This window comes from Lissotriton vulgaris, chromosome 10 (genome assembly GCF_964263255.1).
Source record: "Lissotriton vulgaris chromosome 10, aLisVul1.2, whole genome shotgun sequence".
In the NCBI taxonomy this organism is placed as follows: domain Eukaryota; kingdom Metazoa; phylum Chordata; class Amphibia; order Caudata; family Salamandridae; genus Lissotriton; species Lissotriton vulgaris.
Genome location: NC_141698.1, coordinates 198,667,560 through 198,693,146, shown reverse-complemented (window position 1 = coordinate 198,693,146; position 25,587 = coordinate 198,667,560). Strand labels below are relative to the sequence as shown.

General features: G+C 46.2%; 1 protein-coding gene across 1 annotated transcript in view; it reads left to right on the top strand.

Annotated features, from left to right (window-relative positions):
- OXSR1 (oxidative stress responsive kinase 1) overlaps nt 1-25,587 on the top strand; it is a 783,663-nt gene that overhangs the window by 578,855 nt on the left and 179,221 nt on the right. The window contains exon 13 of the mRNA XM_086940877.1: nt 4,650-4,811. Coding sequence (XP_086797003.1) covers nt 4,650-4,811 — 162 coding nt within the window. The remainder of the gene's footprint in view (nt 1-4,649; nt 4,812-25,587) is intronic.

The window sequence follows — 25,587 nt, the reverse complement described above, 5'->3', positions numbered from 1 at the left end:
TTTCGATTAATCTCCTATAATAGCCAATGAGGCCCAAAAACGCTCTTAGGTCTCTTTTTGTGGAGGGGAAGGATGTATCGGTTATCACTCTAATCTTCTCCTCTTGAGGTGCTATTACCCCCTCGCCTAACATAAAGCCCAGGTATTTGACTTTGTGAAAGGCGGCTCTTGATATTTTTGCATTAACATGCAGTCCTGCCTGTTGTAGGGCTTGAAGGACCTTTGTTATGTGCTCCAAATGTTCTGTCCATGTCGTACTGAAGATGACAATTTCATCTAAGTAGACTGAACTGTATTGAGTATGAGGGGCTAACACTTCCGTCATTAACCTTTGGAAGGTTGCAGGGGCACCATGAAGGCCGAAAGGTAGGACATTAAATTCAAACAGGCCGTCATCAGTGGCGAAAGCAGTCTTGTGTTTGTCTTTCTCCCTTAACGGCACCTGCCAATAACCTTTGGTCGGGTCCAATGTTGTGATGTATCGGGCCCCTCCTATCCTCTCTATAAGTTCGTCTATTTTTTGGGATGGGAAAAGCGTCAAAGGTTGATATTGCATTGAGGGCTCTGAAGTCCATACAGAACCTGGTGGACCCGTCTGGTTTGGGGACCATCACGATAGGGGAGGACCAATTGCTCCTAGAAGGCCTTATGACACCGAGATCGAGCATATCCCTTACTTCCTTTTTCACGTCTGCTCTTCTAGCTGCGGGTATTCTGTAAGCCCTCTGTTTTACAATCTTTCCCTCTTCAGTGTCAATGCAATGTTCTGCCATATGTGTGTGACCTGGTTTGTCAGAAAACAGACTAGAAAAAGGTTGTATCGCCTGTAGCAGTTCTCTGTTTTCAACCTCTGACAACTCAGGGTTGATGGGAAGGTTCTCTTGAGTGGAATGCTCACCCTGTGTTGGTAATACTAGGTGAGTGGATTGGGGTAGGGGACCTATCCACTTCTTTAACATATTAATGTGAAATGTTTGCTGTCGTGAGGGTGATATCTGCACTCTATAGGTTGTTCTGCCTATTGTTTCTATGATTTTGTATGGCCCCATCCATTCACTCCTGAATTTCTGCGTGGATGACGGCAGGAGTACCAAGGCCCAGTCGCCCTTCTCCAACATCCTCCATTTTTTTCCTTTGTCATAGTACAACTTCTGTTTTTGTTGGGCTTTCCCTAGATTGGAATAGGCTAGATCTCTGAGTTTACCCAATCTGGATTGTAATTGTTGGGTATATTCTAGTAAAGATCTCTGATCATTGGCTTCTTCCTGCTCCCAAGCTTCCTTTGTGATTTCGAGGAGGGATCATGGTTGTCGACCATAGAGCAACTCAAAGGGGGAGTACCCTAGACTGCTTTGTACTTGTGAGCGGAGGACGTATAGGGCCAGAGGTAACAGTCTGTCCCAATCCTTGTTTTCGGCTGACAGCATTTTTTTCAACGTGGTTTTTAAAGTCCTGTTATATCGCTCTACCAGGCCATCTGTTTGTGGATGGTAGGCAGAGGTTCGAATGTGTCTAAGGTCTAAGGTCTTACACACCTCCTTCATTAATTTGGATACAAAGGGAGTCCCCTGATCCGTTAAGATCTCTCTGGGGAAACCAACCCTTGAGAAAAGTTCTACCAACTTATCTGCTACATTCTTTGTAGTAGGGGAACTAAGGGCAAAGGCCTCAGGAAACCGGGTGTTGTAATCTACTATCACGAGAGCATAAGTATGGCCTCTCGTGGTACGTGGAAGGGGTCCAATTAGGTCCATTCCTACCCTTTCAAAAGGGTTCCCAATGACAGGCAAGGGCTGAAGAGGAACTGCTGTGGGTCTATTCATATTTCTCTTTTGACATATTTCACACTGCTTACAATAGTTCTCTGCTTCTTTGTATATACCAGGCCAAAAGAATAGTTTAATTATAGTCTGGGTTGTTTTTTCTGGTCCCGAATGTCTTGCAGTTAGATGGGTGTGGGCATAAAATAGGATTTGTTCCCTGAAGTCCTTGGGCACCACCAACTGGGGTGGATCCCCCACTTTCCCTTCCCTGTACAACAAGTCGTTGTTTATCCTGAACCGTGGATAGGGCGTGTCTGGTTTGTCCTGTGTTATGTGAGCTGTCTCCCACGCATTCAGGAGTGTAGGGTCATTGGCCTGAGCAAACTTAAAGCTTCTGTCTAATACCCAGGGCTCTGTGGTTAGATAGCTATCTTGGAGTCGTTTTTCATGTCGTTCGTTTATCTCTCTCCTAAATAGTGATAGAAAATCAGGGTTATCTACGCCTAGGATAAGGTCTTCTGGAAGCGAATCCACCACCCCCACTCTTACTGTACAGGGGGGTCGGTTTTCTGGGTATAATGTGACTTGGGCCACCGGGTAGGGTTTCACATCCCCATGTACACACCTGATATGAACCAAGGCATTTGGCCCTATCTGAGATATATGCACGTGCTTCTTCTGGGTCACAGACTGTCTACAGCCTGAGTCCAATAGAGCTTTTACCCTTTTTTTGTTGACTACTACCCTTATATAGAACGATGGTCCCATCTCTGCGGTGTACAACACGGCTTTGGGGACGTATCCGACCTCCATAGGTTCTTCGTTATTTATTTTCCGTGGGCAGTGTCTTGCGATATGTCCCCACTCCCCACACTCAAAGCACTGGGGTCCTTTCATAGGTGGCATCACATCCATTTTTATGGATCGTTGCTTCAGGGGTTCTGCCACTGGTTTGTTTTTCTTTTCTTGTCTAGCCCCGGGGCCCATTTTAAGTCCTTTGTCCGTTTCCCATGGTAAGCTCCGGGGTTGGGCCCTCGCATAATTGGACGCCATCTCAATGGCCTGAGCGGGGGTGAGGCCGGAGTGTTGCCTCAACTAGCGTTGGGTGCCATAAGGCAGGGCTTCCATGAATTGTTCCAAGTAAATACTGGACATTCTCTTCCTTACTGCGGCTCTCTGGTCTTAGCCACTTATCAGCAGCCATTTTTAAACGCAAGAACAACGTCTTCGGGGTTTCTCCAGTTGTTCCTCTCTCTTTCCTGAACCGCAGCCGCTATGCTTCAGCATCCAGTCCCAAGTGATCCAATATTACTTCCTTTATGTCTGAATACGAGGTAGTACCTGCATGGTTTGCGACCGGATACGCCGCTTGTGCTTCTCCTGATAAGTGGGACCAAGAAGAAAGGCCACTTCTCCTCTGGCCACCCACAAGCACGAGCTGCTCTTTCGAAGTTGGTGAGGAAAGCATCAGGGTCTTCTCCCGACACATATTTTTGAAGAGAGACCCCGGCGGGATGGTGTGAGTAAGCCTTCCTTTCCAGGGGTGCAAGTATGCTGGGACTCTGTACGACTTTTTGGAGACCTTCTATTTGAGCTGATATAGTGTTCCTGAACATTGTTCTGTCAGCATCGGCAGTCGACATTTGTTGACCGACAGCCCACTCCAGCTTCTGTTGCCCCTCTATCAGGTGTTTGATTACCTGATCCATCTCGGAGTCCTGGATGGAAGGGGCGGATCCCACTTCTGACACCAGTTGTAGCGTGGGGGTGAGAGGGTACTTGATGTTGTCAGTGGGCTGCTCAAGAATAGGCTGGACACTAGTTCTGCCTAAAGAGGGCTTTATTCGGATAAAGGTTTTTCTGGTGCGCAAGGTCAAACGTTCACGTGCAAACTCTGCTCGGTCCGTATTGGCGTCAGTTGTGAGTGGCGATGGTACTGCCTTTCCTCTGTTGGTGGAGACGTCATGGGACGCTTCGGTCTGGTCAGCTCCGGAAAGAGAAAAACCAACAGAGAGGAAACCGGTCAGGAATCGGTCTGATACGAGTTGCACCGGGGACCCAGTGAGTGTGAGGGTTCACTTGTGTTATGTACTTGAAGACAGTGCTCAGTGGTTCCAGGGGTGAGTGAGGGATAGAAGGGTCGGAAAGGAGGGTAGGGGGGGGTCTGGAAAGTGGGGGACGGAAAACGAGAGGGTGCTATACACTATTACACACGGGCCCCTTTACTCCCGACCCAAGCTGCCCAACGCCGCCGTACCTGGGAAAGCCACACTCCTCCCTCGGGAGTGTGGCACGGCGGTTCACCGGGTCGTTGGCCTCCTGGCAATCCACTGCCGTCTTCTGCAGGTTTTCTTCCGTCCTCTCCTCGCACGCCGTCAGCCTCGCGTTCAACCTCCTCGTCCTCGCTTCCTTCTTCCCGGGTGTCGACACACCCCCAGTAAAGGGCTTCCGCTCCTTTGTCCAGTCGGGATCCTCCTACGTCATGCGGGGGCGTGGCCACGTCACTGTGGAGATCCCAGTTAAAGGCGCCTTTCCCTAATTCTTCCTCGTCGTTCGAAAGCAGGGGATGGGTGTCCCAGTCAGACTGAAGGGAAGGAGGGGAAGTAGAATCAGGTTTCCACCAGTCACTAGGGGCTTCCGCTCCCACCCCGTTACAATGTGTTATGTTGCGTCTAATGATTGTTTGTTCATATTATGCTTGCATGTTAAGTGATTTGTTTTTTATGGTATACATGTACGTATTTCTTGGAAAAAGCTATAACATAGAATTACCTTTCACACTTATTCAGCACCATTTGAGGAGGCGCAGACTTAACTTCTTGATGTGTGCCAACTCCTGCCAAATACCAAGAAGAGGTTTTTATTTGTTTTATTTATCTTTTCTAGCTCTTTCCAGCCGGAGAGCCCACTGGTACCTTTCTTCAGGCACCTTCTTCACAGACCTCTACTCACCTACCTCAACCTTCAGGACTAAGTTCTGCACAGCCTTCGCAAGTCACGGTCCCACAGTCAACAACAAATGCTTCAGTAGCTCCATCAGTAGTACAGGTAAGGTGACCAAAAACTAGCCATTGGCAACCTTCTTGGATATATTTAGGTTGTCTCTTAAGGCCTGCCTTGGGCAAAAATTACAGAGCAAGTTCACACTAGTTCTCTGTAGCTAGATTGCCGTTAAATTAAAGAGTTTTATTGATAGTAGCAAGCCTGCTAAAACTAGTATCTTCTTGGTTTTGAGGGGTTACTCTTCAGATTACTTTTCTCTTAACATGGCAAGAGTTTGCATCATTGTACAGTACATGTACATTTGGGCCAAGCACAACTTGTGAAGTTTGCGGCTGGACTTGACCAAGAACAGAAGGTCAATCTACTCTGGATTTTAGGTACAGGATTGTTCACAGGTTATAAATGATTGAATGAATGGTGCATACAAGTCAGAAATATCCAGTTAAACTGGTAAAATTGGTTGTAGCAAATTCTGCACACATTGACTGTAGCCCGGGGTTGCAGGAGTCATTACTTATTTTCTGTAACTTGTGTTAATATTTTAAAACTGTTATCAATCAAAATCCTATCAACAGTGATTCATGCTCTGAAAAGAAACAGAGTACTCTGAAATACCAAAATAAGAAAGTTGGTTAGTGCTCGCTCTGAATAATATGCAGTATGCTACATTTTGATCAATCTATTCCGAGGCACGGATGCATAGTAGAAGCAGCTTTTTACGTTAGTTACACTTGCAAAATGGAACACCTAACTAATCTAATGAATTAGTTAGCTAGATTGAAGACTAGTTTACACACGAGATATCTGGAAACCCTACCTTACGATCGATAGGCAGAAACATTTTATTTGAATTATGATCAGAAATCAAGAACATAGGAATGGATGTCGTGCATAGCTTTTGGCGCTATTGTAGCACCATAAGTGGCATGAGCCTGTAGTCCTTGCAGCTACTGAAGTAACACGTCATAAAATCTGGCGAGCAAGGCTTTGCTTTAGTCATCTTTTACCCTTTGGATTCCTCAAAGACTTACAGCAAGGTGGGATGCTGTAAGAAATTGTCTCTTAAATTTAAGATAGTACAAAGTAGCACTCACAGGGTGTTCCTGAGGACTGCAACAGATACATTTTATGCAAAGAGTTTTTTCTTTGGCAACACTGGAAATGAAAAGACGTGAAACCGAAACAGCATAGTGTAATTCTAAATGTTGCTGATGGGATACACACAAAATGAATTGCGTTTCTGGCATTCCCAACACTGGAAATGAAAAGACGTGAAACAGCATAGAGTAATTCTAAATGTGACTGATGGAATACACACAAAAGGAATTGCGTTGCTGGCATTCCCAAAGCAGAACCAATCTGCATCTAAAATCATCAATTTCTTTGTATGTAATAATTTGGGTAGGATCGGTGTTCATTGGAATTCTAATGCCAAATGATCTGAGCAATTCTTGAGATAGATGAACCTAAGACTTTTAATGTAAAGTGGCCGCCCTCACCTCACCTTCGGTCCCGGGTGCACACCGAGACACCGCTTCCCACGCCCTTCCTTCGGGCACGCCAAAGAAGCCCACAAAGCCTTCAGGCGGCTCGGGCTCGAGCCAGCCTATTCCCGGTGCCAATCCTATACAGACACCGAAGAAGCCATCTTCCTCTACTACGCCGACCGTTGCTCCGACACCTAAGCACACGGCGCCGAAGACTGACAACGGCTCATCGACGCCGAAACCGCATTCGGAGCAGAGTAAAAACGTCCAAAGCGCCAGATTCACACAAGTCGGCGACGAAAAAACACCCGGAACCAAAAAAACAGGTTCTGGTATAAGACATTTCAAAAGGGCTAACTCCTAAGCCAAAAGACCCAACACCAGCTACCGACTCGGTGCCGAAATAACCTACGGAGCCAAAAACTTTGACGCCGAAGAATTTGCCCTAGTCAGAAGAACTGTTTACACCGGATCCCAATCAGAAAACTCTTGTAAAGGATCCTAAAACTAGACAATTGACTCTCAGCTCCAAGAGGAGACCACTTGAGGCGCCAGCACCCCCCTCCCCCCTCCAAAAAAGGACATTGCAACCTCTCCATTAAGGGTCCCTTCTCCACCACCTCCCCCATACTGTTCCTCCTCCTACACCTCCTCCACCACATCATTCACCTACACCATCTAATAATCCAGATGATGATGTAGACACAGATTCTGACGAAGTAGGTGGGGGTGCAAACGACCCAGCAGGTGCCAATAGTCCCCCTCAGTCACCTAATCCATGGGATGATTACAACACCCCTGATGTGCCTTACGTCCTACAAGATGATGTATACCCTTCCAGACCGTCCCCACCAGAGGACACCATAGGGTTTAACCTACTAGTCCAAAGGGCTGCACAATATCATGAGGTGGACTTACACACCGGTGCAGTGGAGGAAGATTTCCTATTAGACACTTCTGATAACACACAAAGTTCTACTGCCATTTTACCAATGCTTAAGGGTGTCCTCAAGCACTCAACAGAGGTTTTTAAGGATCCTGTCAGGGCTAGGGTCCTCAATACTCGCATTGAGAAAAAATATTAAGCTGCCCCTGCAGATCCAGTTTATATTAAAGGTCCAGCACAATTAGATTCTCTAGTGGTGTCTAATGCATGTAAATGTGCTAATTCCCAGACAACAGGTGAGGCCTCACCACCACGCAAAGAATCTAACAGCGGCACAAGCAGCTAACATCTGGCGCATTGCCAACACCCAAGCGTTGCTGGAAAGATATTACAGGGCACATTACGAATAACTACAGTCCATAATGCAGCACCTAACAGGCAAAAACAAAAACAGTGCTAATGAATTTATACAGGAAGGTAAAAATATCACTAATACTTCCATCCGTTGTGCCCTAGATGCTGCAGATACCGCCTCAAGGGCAATCAATATCAGAACCCTACTACGTAGACATGCCTTGCTACGTATTTCAGGTTTTAAACCTAAGGTACAAAACTCCATCCTTAATCAGCCATTTGATAAGACACATTTATTTGGCCCAAATGTTGACGTGTCTTTAGAAAAAATGAAAAAAGACACAGATACAGCAAAATCTATGGGAGCCTTGCAGCAGCAAGCTCCCAGACGTTCCTTTTGTTGCTCATCATACAGATGCAACACAAGAGGCTACTCCCCAGAAAGTCCCTCCACTTTCTACACAACCCCTGGTCAATCCTCATTCACTTAGGGCTATCAGAGAGGGGGTTACAGGGGTAACTACAACAAAGACAGAGACAAAAAAAACTGCTCTGCTTCTACCCCTACACAATAACTCTCCTCCCCTTCCCCTCCAACATTCCACTCCTGTGGGGGGACGACTTCAACAATTCCTTCCTGCTTGGATCTACATCACATCAGACAGGTGGGTGCGACAAATTGTTCAGTCAGGTTACTGTCTAGAACTAACATCTACCCACCCCCCCTCCCCAAACATACCACCCAAACAGCGTCCAATGTCATAAGAACATCTATCACCGTTAAAGCAAGAAGTAGTATCCCTGCTAGAAAAAGTGCAATAGAACCAGTTCCTCTGCACCAACAAAACAAGGGGGTTTACTCTCTATATTTTCTGATTCCAAAGAAGGACGGCTCTCTAAGGCCTATTTTAGACCTCGGACCGCTAAACATATACATACAGTCAGACCATTTTGACATGGTCACACCAAGTCCTTCTGCAAAACGACTTCCTTGCTACTCTAGATCTCAAGGATGCACACTTCCACATTCCTATTCACAAAGCTCACAGAAAGTATCTTTATAATAGACGGGCAGCACTATCAATTTAAAGTACTCCCATTCGGAGTCACAACAGCACCAAGAGTATTCACCAAGTGCTTAGCAGTAGTGACGGAATTTGGGCCCAGATCTTCGGACTGGGGTGAATGTGTGACATTGATCCACATTCTGTCCATCATCTGTTTTGTTTGCAATTGCCGCCATAAGTGCGCTGGGGATGCTCAGACGTGGGTCCCAGGCACTCCACACCACTGGAGTCAAGCTAGCCGGGCTGATGAGAGGTGTTACCTCGAAACCGGTCCGGTCCTCGGATGCTTGATTCCGTTCTGGGAAGGACATGGCTTTTGTAGTTCGGACTGGACTGTTCCCATGGGGCACAGGGTCAGAGCTGATTTGCATATCGCCATTGTCTAACCCAGGGTGGTGTGGAGTGCAAAAAAACGATGGATTTGGGCCCAGATCTTCGGACTGGGGTGAATGTGTGACATTGATCCACATTCTGTCCATCATCTGTTTTGTTTGCAATTGCCGCCATAAGTGCGCTGGGGATGCTCAGACGTGGGTCCCAGGCACTCCACACCACTGGAGTCAAGCTAGCCGGGCTAATGAGAGGTGTTACCTCGAAACCGGTCCGGTCCTCGGATGCTGGATTCCGTTCTGGGAAGGACATGGCTTTTGTAGTTCGGACTGGACTGTTCCCATGGGGCACAGGGTCAGAGCTAATTTGCATATCTAGTACAAAGCTCCCCCCATTTGGAAGGAGGCACCCTGTTGCACAGCTTGAAATTCAGACAAGTTAGTCTCTTCAATTGTTCATCCAAATTGATTCCACCTCATATTGGGGTTCCAAAAGTATTTAATAATTCATCAAAGTTTCCACAAAACTCAAAGTTCTGGTTGTATATCCAACATCAACATAATCCCGTAATATTCCTTCCCCAATGCATTTCGGGCTGATAGGAAAAGCCCTTCCTCAGGGGACAACTCTACATTGATGAATTATTAAATACTTTTGGAACCCCAATATGAGGTGGAATCAATTTGGATGAACAATTGAAAAGACTAACTTGTCTGAATTTCAAGCTGTGCAACAGGGTGCCTCCTTCCAAATGGGGGGAGCTTTGTACTAGTTTAGACTTTCGCTGGGAGGTACAGACAGCGTCTTACCCTGCTCGCACGCTACAAAATCTTATTTTTGATTAGAATTTGAATCACCAGCTGTGCAGGTCCTCTGCCTATTGTTTTGATTGAACCCGTTTCTGTCCAAGGACTTGGCACGCTATTTTGTTTAAATATGAATTACGAAAGTATAACCAGCATGACGGATCTGAAAGCAGCCACCTTCGCCTTCTCGGCGGGGGACGCTGATAAAATCTACGACATGATCCAGGAAGAGGTTACAGCGGCGGCCAGCACTCGCAGCCCTGAAAGCAACCTAAAACAATTACTCTACTTATTAAAAAAGGAATGCAACCAGAAATTACATGCATCCACACTGGTGCGGTACCATCGCGCCCAGCGGATCCCCAGGGGCCTACGGGTTCCCTTAAAACCTCTCTTGTGTAAAAACAATGCGAAATTTGTTGAGCGGTGGTTTGCTATCCTCAACAAATGTTCGCTAGATTTGATACTACTGATAGTGGAGGAACTATCCAAATCTCTGGAAGAACTGACCAAAGATATAAAAACCATTAGGGCGGAACTGGACGAGGCCATGGACCCCACTGAATTAGCCACCTTGTTGGAAGATGTGAATACACAACTTGAGAAACATACACGAGAAACCCAAGAACGGAAGCTACGCAAATACCAGAGGGATACCATTGATTATAAGCTCGGCGAGGTGTACACTTGGGCAGAAGTGTACGCCCGCCGACGCCCCAACCGCGCGTACAATCCCTATTCGGAGAATGAGACATCCTCCTCTGATGGTGATAGCAGAACAACGAAAACCACGAGGGTTACAACTGAGGTGACACCCACTGAACAACAACCAAGTACTTCCACATCTACGGTTCATTTTTTAGAGGAGGGCCAAAATCAAACCACCGACCCCGGAAGGGCAAAACCCGCAGAGGCAGAAAAAGAACAGCCAAAAGTCAAGAAACCTTACCGTCGGAGGTGAGCACCCATGACAATCTGGTGATTAATATTTCTTCAACGGCACTATCACAGGAAGAATTACAAGTATTACAGAAAGGACAGACATTTGTGCCAACAACGAGAACCAACACGTTAGAACTTGAGGTGAGCACGTTCAAATTGGTCCGAAACATTAGACTACGTCATTACTTTGAGAACATAGTGACCTCACCAGACACTGATGATGACATGTTACGAGGGCTTCGACCACGCAGTACATTCATGGCTCCACTGAGTCACAAAATTATTGACATATTTGAGAGCATGGTTAAAAATGATCTATTGAAAATGCCATTTCAAACCAAAGCCAGACGTGAGAATTTGACGATCACTGAAAAGAACACGCTACGGAAGATTGCCAACAATCCCACCATAGTGTGCCCGACAGCGGATAAAGGTGGCGCCCTGGTCATCATGGACGCTAAATTTTATGAGGAAGAAGTATTGGCCCACACCAGTGACACCAACACCTATGCCCCTTTGAGGGCTGACCCCACAGATGAATTCTTGACAATACTACTTGAAATCATAAAAAAATCGTTCGAGAAAGGAACCATCAATGATCGAACACGACGTTACCTCACACCGGAGAATCCTAAACCACCAACTTTGTATATGTTGCCCAAGATGCACAAGCATCCAACTAGACCACTGTTCAGGCCGATAGTATCCACTATAGGATCCATACATGAACACATTGGTAAATTTTTGGATAGATACCTCCAACCCTTTGTTCTTAACACTAGATCACACATAAGAGATACAACTGATTTTCTTGTTAAGTTGGAGGAAGTGATCAGAACATCCAATGATGAAGATCTATTAATGTGTACAGTGGACGTCTGTTCACTCTACACATCAATACCGCATGACATGGGCATAACGGCCATTGAACAAGAATTGGCGAATTCTGATCTGGACTCAGACATGAAAATACTGATTATGGAATTGATGATTTTCACACTTTTTCACAGTTATTTCACGGTGTTCAACCAATGGTTTCACCAGTTAAATGGGACTGCCATGGGAAATTGTGCCGCGCCGTCCTACGCGAACATTGTAATGAAAGCGTTTGAAGAAACGCATATCCTCAACCACAGTACATGGCTAAGACATGGGAAAATCTTTTTGAGATTTATAGATGATATTTTCATCCTTTGGAAAGGAACAGAGTTGGAATTGACGGAGTTTCTAACTACATGGAATGGCATCAACGAGCGAATCCAATTCACTTGGAATATGGACAGAGCATGCATACACTTTTTGGATGTGGAAATACAATGTGATAATAGAAATTGGAACACAACTATCTTTCGGAAACCAACAGACAGGAATTCACTTTTGCACCATCAGAGTTTCCATAGACCGGGATTGAAACGCAACTTACCCTTGTCTCAACTGATGCGAGTGAAACGGATAGTATCCTCGGAAAACACCTGTCAACAGGAAGTTACTAATATGGTTGAAAGATTCAAAAATCGAGGGTATCCACAACAAACTTTAGATACAGCAGTCAGCCTGATCGGTGACATGAAAAGAGAAGAACTGTTACAAACTACAGTCAAACCAGTGAACACCAGAATGGTGGTGGTCTCCAAATACAGCATTCTGAGTAACCGCTACAAGAACATCATCCGTAAACACTGGTCATTACTGAGCTTTGAACCGGACTTCCGAGGTATTTTTGATCAACCACCCATGTTTGCGTACACCAGGGGACGCAATCTAAAGGAGATCTTGAAGAAATCCAACAAAGATAGTGAACCAACCACATTCAGAGGCTTACGACCTTGTCACAATTGCAGCAATTGCAATAATTGTATCCCAGGAAACACCATCAGTCACCCCATGAAGGGTTATCCGGTGAAATTAAGAGTGAATGCTACCTGTAACTCAGCGAATTTAATTTATATGCTCAAATGCCCGTGTGGCAAGTGTTATATTGGACACACTGAAAGGAAGATCAGGACCTGTCTACTGGAGCACAAAAGCAACATAAGGACTGGAAATATGAAATCTACTGTTGCTTAACATTTTGTGGAACAAAAACACTCTGTAGCCCAATTAAAGTATGTGGTACTTGAACAAATCACCCCCACTCACAACAACAAACAGACATTGCTCAAAAGAGAAAACTTTTGGATTCGCTACATGGCATCGATGCAGCCACACGGTCTGAATGATCGGATGGAGTTTTTGTGTTACTTGTAATCCATAGGTTCAGTTTAACATGTATTTCATTGTTTCCATTCGTGTTGTGTTAATGCTCTTCAAATCTGTGTAATGTCACTATTCATAAGCTCTTCTCACACCAGTAAGTTTTAATTTCATCTTATTTTCCTCACTCAATATGGCCGCTTCGTTTTGTTTGAGCCCGTTTTTCACTTTTTTGTCCGTCTTCACTTTTGGCATGTAAACACAAGCCGGTAAAAACACCATCTAGCGAGAACACTCCCGGGGTTCCCGACACACAGACGGTTATGCGTCCTTCCAGTCTTACCACCAAGTGAGTACTCCGCTCTGGAGACCGCGTTACAATGTAGGCACACGTGTTCGACGTTAAATGTTGACACGCGCTGTTCTGTTATTTTACAGATATCGCGACGCAGATTATTAAAACAGTCCGTGAGTATCGGCCTCACGTTAGCGTCTTTATAGAGGTTTGGGATCTGTTTGGTTGCACAATTCGGTGTTTGGGGTATTTTGTGACAGTGGTCTTTGTATGCGACGCACGTTTATCTGTCTGACACTTTTCAAGGATTCACATTTTTTGCACAGGTCCATCGGGTGACTTAAGAGCATGATTAGAAACTCACACCACAGGCATGGCACCCAAACGTTTGATTTGATATCCTGGCACTCACTGATTGACATGAAGTTAGCTTTATGATTTTAATGAGGCTAAGAGATAACTGTACAGATACCATACATGAAATACATAGTGACCCGCTGATTTGTTCCTTTTTTGTAGAGTTGTCCCCTGAGGAAGGGCTTCTCCTATCAGCCCGAAATGCATTGGGGAAGGAATATTACGGGATTATGTTGATGTTGGATATACAACCAGAACTTTGAGTTTTGTGGAAACTTTGATGAATTATTAAATACTTTTGGAACCCCAATATGAGGTGGAATCAATTTGGATGAACAATTGAAAAGACTAACTTGTCTGAATTTCAAGCTGTGCAACAGGGTGCCTCCTTCCAAATGGGGGGAGCTTTGTACTAGTTTAGACTTTCGCTGGGAGGTACAGACAGCGTCTTACCCTGCTCGCACGCTACAAAATCTTATTTTTGATTAGAATTTGAATCACCAGCTGTGCAGGTCCTCTGCCTATTGTTCTAATTTGCATATCGCCATTGTCTAACCCAGGGTGGTGTGGAGTGCAAAAAAACGATGGATTTGAGCCCAGATCTTCGGACTGGGGTGAATGTGTGACATTGATCCACATTCTGTCCATCATCTGTTTTGTTTGCAATAGCAGTAGTGACAGCGCATCTACGAAGATAGCACATCCATGTCTTCCCGTACCTCGACTACTGGCTCATAAAAGCCAGCTCATACAATCAATGCGTGGAACAAACTCATGCCACCATCCAGCTGCTCCACAACTTGGGGGTTCACAATAAACCACACCAAGCTTCATCTACAGCCATCCAAGGTACAACAGTACCTCGGTGCCCAAATAAACACCTCAACCGTGCTAGCTTATCCCACTCCAGCAAGGATAGCCAGCATGCAAACTCTTATAAAGTTTCAGCTACAACACTCCCTCCCAGCACAAGTGTTCATGCAACTCATCGGGATGATGGCCTTTTGCATCTTCATAGTACCCCTTTCAAGACTTCAAATGTGTCCGCTACAAGAGTGCTTATCACGTCAATGGAACCAGGCTTAAGGTCACTTAACAGACCTAGTGTTGGTAGACGGTCGGACTCATTGCTCTCTGCATTGGTGGAACACCAAAAACCTTTCCAAGGGACGACCGTTCCTAGAGCCAGTTCCTCAGATTATCTTGACTGTGGACGCATCGCTCTCCGGCTGGGGAGCCCACCTACTGCAACACACCATGCAAGGCAGGTGGAGACCGCAACAAAAATTACTCCACATCAATCATCTGGAGTTACTAGCAATATTCCTAGCACTAAAAGCTTTCCAGAAGCAAGTACCAAACAAAGCTGTATTAGTCCGCACAGACAACATGACAGCAAAGTACTACATGCAGAAGCAGAGAGGCACACACTCCCTGCAACTCTCTCAACTAGCACAGGACATATGGAGGTGGGCTATACCTCAAAACATATTCCTCCTAGCCCAGCATGTTCCGGCAGTAGAAAATACTATAGCGGATCTGTTAAGTCGTCAAACAGAACAGACCCACGAGTGGGAATGTCATATGCACGTTCTTTAACCATTCTTTCAGATGTGGGGACAACCTCAAATAGACCTATTTGCCAATCACGAAAACGCAAAATGCCCAAGCTTCGTAGCCAGATATCCACACCCACTGTCAAAAGGCAATGCGATATGGATGAATTGGTCAAACAGATTTGCGTATGCTTTTCCACCTCTACCACTCATGCCACTAGTAGTACGCAAACTACAGCAGCATTCTCTGACCCTCATCCTAGTTGCTCCAACGTGGGCCAGACAACCGTGGTACACCACACTGCTACAACTGTCTGTAGTACCGCACCAAAAACTGCACCTGTCTCCACACCTCTTAACACAGAACTGTGGAGAGATCAGACACCCGGACCCAGCTCAGCTCCACCTAGCGATCTGGCTCCTGAAGTCCTAGAATTTGGATATCTCAACCTTCCTCCAGACTGCATGAATGTCATTAAAAAAGCTAGACGTCCAACCACAAGGGCATGTTATGCGGCCAAGTGGAAACTATTTGTGATATATTCTCACAACAACAGTATTAATCCCCTAGCTGTGTCTATTCAACACATCATAGGATACTTACTGCATCTCCAAAGATGTAACTTAGCCTATACGTCTATTAGACTACATCTTGCTGCAATAGCAGCATATCTGCAAAACAGACAACATCCATCTCTATTCAAAGTGCCTGCCATTAAAGCTTTTATGGAAGGCCTTAAAAGAATAATTCCTTCGCCTGTGTGGAATTTAAACGTTGTTCTCACACGGTTAATGGGACCTCCCTTTGAACCTTTACACAGAATTACAATTTTTAACATGGAAAGTTGCTTTCCTAGTAGCTATTACTTCTCTGCGGAGAGTTAGTGAACTACAAGCACTAACCATCCAAGAACCCTTCTTGCAAATGCATCAAAATAAGGTAGTTCTACGTACTAATATAAAATCCCTGCCCAAAGTCATTTCTCCATTCCATCTCAATCAATCTGTGGAACTGCCCGATTTCTTCTCGCAACCAATGTCAGTAGCAGAAAGAGCTCTTCACACATTAGATGTCAAAAGAGCACTGCTATACTACATAGAAAGGACACAACCTTTTCGTAAAACAAAACAACTTTTTGTGTCTCTCACCACCACACAAGTGTAATCCCATTTCAAAATCTGGGATAGCTAGATGGATTGTCAAATGCATACAGATTTGTTACCACAAAGCTAAACGTATGTTATCTGTTCCTCCTAAAGCCCACTCTACAAGAAAAATAGAGGCTTCAATGGCATTTTTAGGGAACATTCCCCTAGATGACATCTGCAGAGCAGCTACATGGCTTACACCGCACACATTCACAAAACACTATTGTGTAGATGTGCAAACAAAACAGCAAGCTAATGTGGGCTAGGCTGTTCTCAAAACATTATTCCAAACTACTGCAACAGATAGGGGTGGTTGCCGCTAAGAGTGGGTACTGCTATACAATCTATGCACAGTGTGCAATCTGCAGCTCATATGCCTCGAAAGGAAAATGCTACTTACCAGTATGCAACTGTTCTTGGCATATAGAGCTGCAGAGTTGCACACGCCCACCCGCCTCCCCGGCTACCCTTGTCTTTTCCAGTATTATCTTAATTAGATACAAATGACATGGGTATCCTTCCTTTTCTTGCAAAGCTCCATCATTTCCCTAATGGCGAAAAACAATATGGGGATGGAGCCGATGCCCATGCGCAATGTGATCCTAAGGAGGAATCACCTATCTCGTGACTTCCAAAGAACTTTTCAGGACAACAGACTGCAAACATCCGGGCCTAACACTAGGTGGCGATCTATGCACAGTGTGCAACTCTACAGCTCTACATGCCAAGAACAGATGCATTCTGGTAAGCAGCATTTTCCTTACCAAGGATAAGTAACTTGCTCGTATGACCAACTCCTCTGGATGAAAAGGCTTCTGTTGCTTGGGCGTCCTTCTAGTATCTCAATGTGAAAAGTAAGGTCGTTTATTAGGGCCTTTGGGTTGCCAGAGGACCCTGCCCCCTCCCTAAAGTCTTATCACAGCTACGGGTTTGTGTTTTTCCATCAGAATTTTCCTGCCTTTAGAAGATTGTATATAATTACGGCCACTTGAGGAAAGGAAAGCCAGCAGAAAGGTCTTAACTCTAAATAGGTTTCAGGAAGCACAAAGTGCGATTTTTGAAAGTTACTTTTCTGCCTATATAGTTGTATATTTTCACCACTACACTAGACTTTTGATGGCTTAGTACAAAGGAACTTTCAAGCACATATATCCTATTTTCCTATGCCAGATTGTAAAAATAGACTTTTAGCAACAATCAGGGCCTCTAGTGAAACATAGACCAAGCTAAACTATTACATAAAGATCTAAGGATTGCATTCGCTTGTGGGATTTCCAACCAACACTGTTTGATGCTGGACAGTTGTTTTGAAAGATGACATTTCAATGGAGCAAACAAGAAGCACTTACAAAGAAACGAACACTTATAAAGAAACAAATATGAAGAGTTTTGAAAACTTCATTATGCAGACATATAGCCAATTGCTTGCTACTCTAGGCAGATTTAGGGTTCATTTTCTATAGGCAGATACATGTGCCACAACCGGTTTCTGTTTCACTTTGCTGAATTTTCTGAAGCAACTATCTATGAATTGGATAGCAATTTGTGAATCTTTTATTCAGTTTTTTGGTGTACCTTACATTCTCAGAACGTTAGTTGTAGATCAAATGTCTTGTACATTGCTGCTATCTAATGCTGGATTCAGATTTTGTTCAAAGGCTAAGTTTGTTTTAAAGTGACTCGTAATCCATCTCCTGAAATTCACAATGCACCAGGATACAGACATGTTGGTTTTTTGGCTTTTGGTTTGGACATGTTATAACTTCTCAATTACCGCTGTGCCTTAATTTAAACTTTCGCGCCAGATAACTAGAGAAATCCCAAGTTGGTATAGAGCATCACTTAAACAATTTTAACTACTTATGGATCGGTATTTGGATAAGTCTAGTACCAGGTATTATGAGAATGACTTGTTTTGAAGGAGGATGTGGAAAACTATTGAAATTCAGCCCTTCCTGCAATTGCAAGTTCTTGTGATCATACAGGCATTATGCCTGTACCTGTATGGAACTGCATTGCTACAACTCAACCATGTCACCTGGCACAGATAATAAGGCTTCGACTGCGTAGATTTGGGAGACACGCCAGTACAGCTGAGGCCAGCGAGGGATGGAGTCTGATTTCTGTGTTCCCCCTTTGACTCTGGCTCTGGGTATGTCAAAATCTCCAGCAGCCCAATGAAATTTGCACCAAGGATAAAGACTACACAAGGGATTTTGAGCCATGGCACTGAGGGCTAGTCGCGCCATACCAGACTCAAAAGCGCACACCCCAAACCCACACTTCAGGGAAAAACCTCTATAGGAGAACTGTCTTCAATGGTAAAGAAACGCCTTACCCCAACCACTTCTGAAAGTCTCCACATTCGACTGCGTCACTTTAGTCAAGACTGTTTAACACTGAAAGGCTAATTTGGAACCTTAAGACGGGCAAGATCAAGATCCACAATATGCGTGTTGATATGAGACACAAATGCCTTCAACTCCTAAACTGGCTTCAAAGGCAAAGAACACGTAGATCCTGCGCACGTCGGGACAGCACTGAGACATTGACATCACCACAGCCGTACGCATGACAGAGAACGGTTTATATTGACCTAGACAAAGGTCATATTGCTGCTTGTTCCCTTCAGGCTACACAACCAGTTCATAAAAAGTTTTATATAGCGCAAACTAGATTCGAGACATCGGGTATCAGAGCGCTTTACATAGCACCAGTTTCATTACAGAAGGAATTATTCTTCTCCAGTATTACATCTTTCATAGATTCACATGCTTGTATCTTCCCCGTCGTCATGGTGGGAGTCTCACGGTAACAGAATGACCAAGCAGTATCATAGAGAAGAAAACTGCATAAAAAATCCCCATAGGGGCTGTATTATTTGGTAACCAGACCATTTCTTTGTTTTGGTCCAAAAGCTAGCCAATCAGAATTGCTGCCCTGCCCTCACACTCCCCAGCAGCAGCTTCCTGCCTCAGATTTCCAACCGCCTTCGTGTGAGAAAGGAGTCTCCCTGAGCTCTGCTCAGTTTTCTTCTGTTTCCTGTGTGAACTTTTGACCCTTTGGGAATCTGTTTACCGCCTTCTACCTTGAGGTATTGTGTGTATTCTTTTTGCTTAAGATGGCTGAAAGCTCTAAGAAGAGGCTGTTCAGGCCATGCAGATCCTGTGGGAAGGCCAGACTCTTCTCTGAGGACCCACATGAGGACTGCCTTTATTGCCTCTACCCTAAACACCTGGTGAAGTCCTGTAAGCTTTGTAGAAAATTTTCTGACAAAACTAAGCGTGACAGGGAGGCAAGATTACTGTTGTGGCTTCAGAAGAAGAAGGCCACTCCAGGCACAGATTCTGAGGAAGAATCTTCTCACCCCACTCCCAAGAAAAGGAAGGCCTCTGTTTCTGTGGAGAAAGTGGAGCCTAAAAGGGGTAAATCTGAAGAAAAATCGACATCATCTCTTCCTATTACTCCTCTGGGGAAGCAGTCTAGTCTTAAAGGTCCTGGATCTGCACCTTCTACCAGTTCGATGGTTTCTGCTCATAAGTCTGTGGTGAAACCTTCGATTCAGTCATCTTCAGCTTCATCTAAGGCTGCGTCGACGACCACGACGTCTACGGCAACGACATCGATGAGTAAAATGTCTCTGTCAGGCCCGTCGACGACGACGACTTCGTCGACGACAGGTTCGATGCCTCGAATGTCGACGGGGGTCCCGTCGACGAAGGTCCCGTCGACGAAGGTCCCGTCGACGAAGGTCCCGTCGACGAAGGTCCCGTCGACGAAGGTCCCGTCGACGAAGGTTCCGTCGACGACAGTCCCGTCGACGACAGTCCCGTCGACGAAGGGTACGTCGACGAAGGTCTCGTCGACGAAGGTCCCGTCGACGATGGTCCCGTCGACGATGGTCCCGTCGACGATGGTCCCGTCGACGATGGTCCCGTCGACGGAGGTTCCGTCGACGATGGTCCCGTCGACGATGATCCCGTCGACGGTGGTTCCGGCGACGAAAATCTTACTTTCGACGGCTAAAGCTTACAGTTCTCCTCAATCAAAGACCATGATTTCCATACGCTCTTTTCAGTCGACAAGAGGTTCGGCTACCATCAGTAAGTCCGCGGAATTCACCTCTTGGACAAAGATTTCTCCATTGCCGCCATCATCGCTGTTGGAGCAGGATTCGGAGGGAGAGGAGTCCTCAGGTGCTGCCTACAGCCCCTCTCAGCTTCATATAAAAAGCCAGGATACGGATGAGGAGGAAACCTTTTCCTTCAAGGACAGGCCACAATCTGCCAGATATGAATCATTCCAGGAATCTGGTGCCTATGAAGATGAAGAAGAGCAGCACGAGGACTCACGGGAGGAGGAACGTCAGGAGACAGTTTCCATACCCCTCACCCTTGTGTCTGACCTTAGACTGATGCTGAACGACTACTATCGTCGCTTCCCGGAGGCGAACTCATCGCAGCCAGTTACGCTCACGCCTCCCACGCAGACGCCTAAACAGGCACCTGCCCCTCAAGATCAGGGAGTTCAATCTCCGCAGGTGGTTACTATTAGGGATGACCTAACGGACTCTGAGGACGATGAAGAGCCCGAAGATGGAGAGCTAGTACATGATGCCTCGGGCAAGGAATGGGACGAGTACGTTTTGCCTTCAGCTGCATCGCCTGAACCACTCAAATCTACCTCCCCTCCTCAGGACATCGGAGGCTTCCATGATATCATGGAAAGGGCGGCCAAGAGATTCAGTCTGGAGGTGGACGTACAGGAAACGGATTGTTTCTTGTACGATTTCAAGGATGATAACAAGAAGTCACTCCGCTCAATACCTATTATCCCGCATTTATGGGAGGAGGGCCTCAAGATTCTAAAAACACCAGCCTCCATAGCGGTTTCAGTTCCGCGAATTGAAAAGAAATACAGAGCTCCAGAATCTACGGCAGCCTGCCTCATTGGTCATCCCAGGCCGGAATCGGTGGTGACACAGGCGGCGCAAAGAAACTCAAAAAACCCGGTGGCTACGTCACTAGTGCCACCAGACAAGGAAGGGAGGAGAATGGATGGAGCGGGTAAGAGGTTTGCGGTCATGGCAGCCTCTACCATTAAAGCGGCGAATGCGATGGCTCTGCTCGGCCGCTACAACAGGCAGATATGGTCAGATCTGGCCCCCATCTTGTCGGCGCTTCCAGAGGATCGAAAGGAAGAAGCGGCAGCCCTTCTCAAGGAAGGAGCAAAATCAGCAGCTGAGTCTATCGACATCGCCATGGATGTTTCGTCCCTAGGCTTCAGGCAAATGGCAGGGGCGGTCTCGCTTCGCAGACAGGGCTGGCTAAAGGCGACCTCTTTTCGACCAGAAGTGCAGGCGAAGATTGTCGATATGCCCTTCGATGGTGAGAACCTGTTTGGGAAGCATATCGATGAGGCTTTGCAAGGCATAAAGTCAGACACTGATACGGCTAGAGCGCTGGGATCTCTCCAGCAGGGAAGGTTTCAGTCCTTTCGGAAGAGGGGCGCAAGAGGACAATTTAACCAACGATCCTCTTTTCAATCTAACCGATATCAGCCGTACAGTCAGCAGGGATATCGTCAGTTTAACGCCAACAACCAGTACAGGTCCTCCAACTCCTCTTACCAACAACAGTCCAGAGGTAAATCCAACGCCAGGGGGAAAAATCAGCAGTCTAATAGACGTCAATGATTTCAGGCAGGCGCTCCCCACACTACAGATCCCGGACAACGACCACTATCTGTCTCAATACTACGCCAACTGGATGTCCATAACATCGGACAGATGGGTCCTGGACGTCATCAGCAGGGGCCACACACTGGAATTTGTGGAAATACCACCGGACCACCCTCCAGTGCTCAGGCCCAACCATCATCGCAAAGAAATGCAGATGGAAGTTCTCTCGCTCCTACAAAAGGGAGCCATAGAGGAAGTACCACAGCATCTCAGAGGGAGAGGCTTCTATTCACATTTCTTCCTCATCAAAAAGAAACAGGCCCAGAAATGGAGACAGGTATTGGACCTGAGGGATCTCAATCATTACATAAAAAAGATACCCTTCAGAATGTTGTCGTTGCAGGAGATCTTACTCATGTTAAAGGGCAAAGACTACTTAGCGTCCTTGGATCTCATGGATGCGTACTTCCATATTCCCATCCATCGGAAGCACAGGAAGTATTTGAGGTTTGCTGTGGAGAGTCGCCACTTCCAGTTCAAGGTCCTGCCGTTCGGACTCAAATCAGCCCCGAGGGTATTCACCAAATGCATGGCCCCGGTGGCGGCCCACTTAAGGCTACAAGGCCATTACATTTACCCATACCTGGACGACTGGCTGGTGACAGGTCCATCTTTCAGGGACGCAGCGGAAGCTCTACAGAACTGCGTCCGGTTGTTTCAGCGATTAGGCCTGAGAACAAACTTGGAGAAGTCCTCGCTGACTCCGGCCCAGGGCATACAATTCTTAGGGGCATGGATATGCACCAAAGAGGGAAAAGCCTATCCTTCCAAAGATCGGATCAGAAAGATCAGAGGACTGACGACTTCTCTACAAGCAAAAAAGTCCACTTCCGTGAGGATCTACAAGTCCATGTTGGGGATGATGTCATCCTGCATCCCGTTGGTGCCAAACTGTCGTCTAAGGATGAGACCTTTGCAGGAACAACTCGACGAGCAGTGGGTACAGGCCAGCGGAACCTTCGAGGATCGCATTACCATCACGACCAGTATGAAGGTGGCCATGTCATGGTGGAAGATCCTAAAAAACCTAAACCAGGGACTGAGCTTCATTCCTCGGGATCACGACTTCGTGATGACGACGGACGCTTCACTGAAAGGATGGGGCGCGCATCTTCAAGAGCTGGAGATTCAGGGACTTTGGTCAGATTGGGAAGCTCAGCTTCACATAAACATGTTGGAGCTCAAGGCAGTATTCCTAGGGCTTCAAGCTTTCCTTCCCAGAATACGTCAGTCGTCAGTACTTATTCAAACAGACAGCACCACGTCCATGTTTTACCTGCTGAAACAGGGCGGGACGAGATCCAAACAGCTGTCGGCACTGGCGCAAAGGATCTGGAAGTGGCTCATATCCAACGAAATCTCGATCCAAGTCCAGCATATACAGGGAGTCCTCAACACTCGGGCGGACGCCCTGAGCCGCACTTCCAATGCGACACACGAGTGGGAACTTCACGACACTCAGATTTGCATTCTGTTCCAAAGGTGGGGCACTCCCACATTAGATTTGTTCGCGACTCAAAGCAATTCAAAGTGCACTCACTTTGCGTCAAGGTACCGTCAACAGGGATCCATGGGAAATGCATTCCTCATGGACTGGACAGGAAGGTTTGCATACGCGTTCCCTCCGTTCCCGTTGATTCCGCGCATCCTGCGCAAGATGAGACTGGAACCGTGCCGGATCATAATGATTGCTCCAGCCTGGCCAAGACAGGCGTGGTTTTCAGACCTCCTTCAATTGTCGAGGGGCGACAACATCCAGCTCCCGACATTTCAACACCTCATCTCCATGGAGAAAGGCCAGATTCTGCATCCGGATCTACGCTCTCTAAAGTTGTCCGCATGGAACCTCACGAGCGTGAATTTCAGGACCTAAATATTTCGCAAGAGTGCAGGCATATCCTCTCACAAGCGAGAGCTGTATCCACGAACAAAACATATACAGCAAAATGGACCCGGTTCTGCCACTGGTGCAACAGACAAAGCTTGCATCCCTTTGAGGTTCAGCCTGAAGGTATCCTGCCTTACCTGCTCTTACTATCAAAGTCAGGCCTTTCGCATGCTTCAGTCAAGGTGCACTTAGCAGCAATATCACGATTCAGGCGAAAGCCAAACGAACCATCTCTCTGGTCATTCAGAGTAATAAAGGAATTTATCAAGGGACTCTTTAGAGTCTTTCCACCCATCCAACGACCACCTGTACCGTGGCACCTGAATACAGTGCTATCACAGCTTATGAGGCCACCCTTTGAGCCCATACATAAGACAGACTTGCAGTTCCTGTCCTGGAAAACAGCCCTCCTTCTCGCCTTAACATCTGCAAGGAGGGTTAGCGAGATCCAGGCCTTTTCAGTGGAGGAACCCTTCTTACAATTCCGTCAGGACAGGGTTATATTGAGAACTAATCCTACCTTTATTCCCAAGGTGGCGACGTCTTTTCACCTGAACGAACCCATTATTCTACCTACTTTCTTCAGCAAGCCCTCATCGGAGGCAGAAAGAGCCTTACACTCTCTAGACATTTCAAGATGCCTAAAGTTCTACATTGAGAGGACAAAGCCGTTCCGTAAGTCCAAGCAATTGTTCATCGCATTTGAAGGGCAGAGAAAAGGTCTTCCATTGTCGAGACTGAGTATTGCTAGATGGATATCCTCAGCTATCCTGAAATGTCATGACAAAGCGGGGAAGCCGCTACATTCTAAAGTGCAGGCGCATTCAACGAGGAAGATGGCAACCTCGATGGCCTTGTTCGCAGGAGTGGCACTGCCAGATATCTGCAGGGCAGCAACGTGGAAGAGTGTCCACTCATTTACAAAACACTACTGTCTGGACACTGCGTGGAAGGAGGACACGGCAGTGGGTCAAGCTGTTCTGAAGCGTCTATTCCAGTAAGGTATGGCCTAATGGCATATTGTTTTTTGCTATACAGTACTTTGATGTGTAATTACATGCATTTATCGTATTGCTGATGTTTTTCATAGCTATTATTATGTCATTGCTTTGCGGCAGAGCTTCCTTCTAGGTTCTGTCCTGGAAACGCTACGGATATGGTGAGCACTGCTTACTACTCTGATACAAGCATGTGAATCTATGAAAGATGTAATACTGGAGAAGGAATTAGTTACTTACCTGTACACTATAGTTCTCCAGTATTATCTTTCATAGATTCACATGCGCCCGCCCGCCTCCCCGTTTCTCAGGCAGATCTTGTTCTCGGAATTTATCCTTGTCTCTCACTCGGGGACGGAAATCTGAGGCAGGAAGCTGCTGCTGGGGAGTGTGAGGGCAGGGCAGCAATTCTGATTGGCTAGCTTTTGGACCAAAACAAAGAAATGGTCTGGTTACCAAATAATACAGCCTCTATGGGGATTTTCTATGCAGTTTTCTTCTCTATGATACTGCTTGGTCATTCTGTTACCGTGAGACTCCCACCATGACGACGGGGAAGATACAAGCATGTGAATCTATGAAAGATAATACTGGAGAACTATAGTGTACAGGTAAGTAACTAATTCCATTTTTACTAGGCAAGGGGAGATTAAGTGATTTGCCTAGAATCATAGGATGAGCGTCGTTGCAGAGACACAAACCCGGTTCCCCAGCTTAGAGTGCGACTTCTGTAGCCGTAAGGCTACATCCTTCCAAAGGAGCCATTTCAGAGG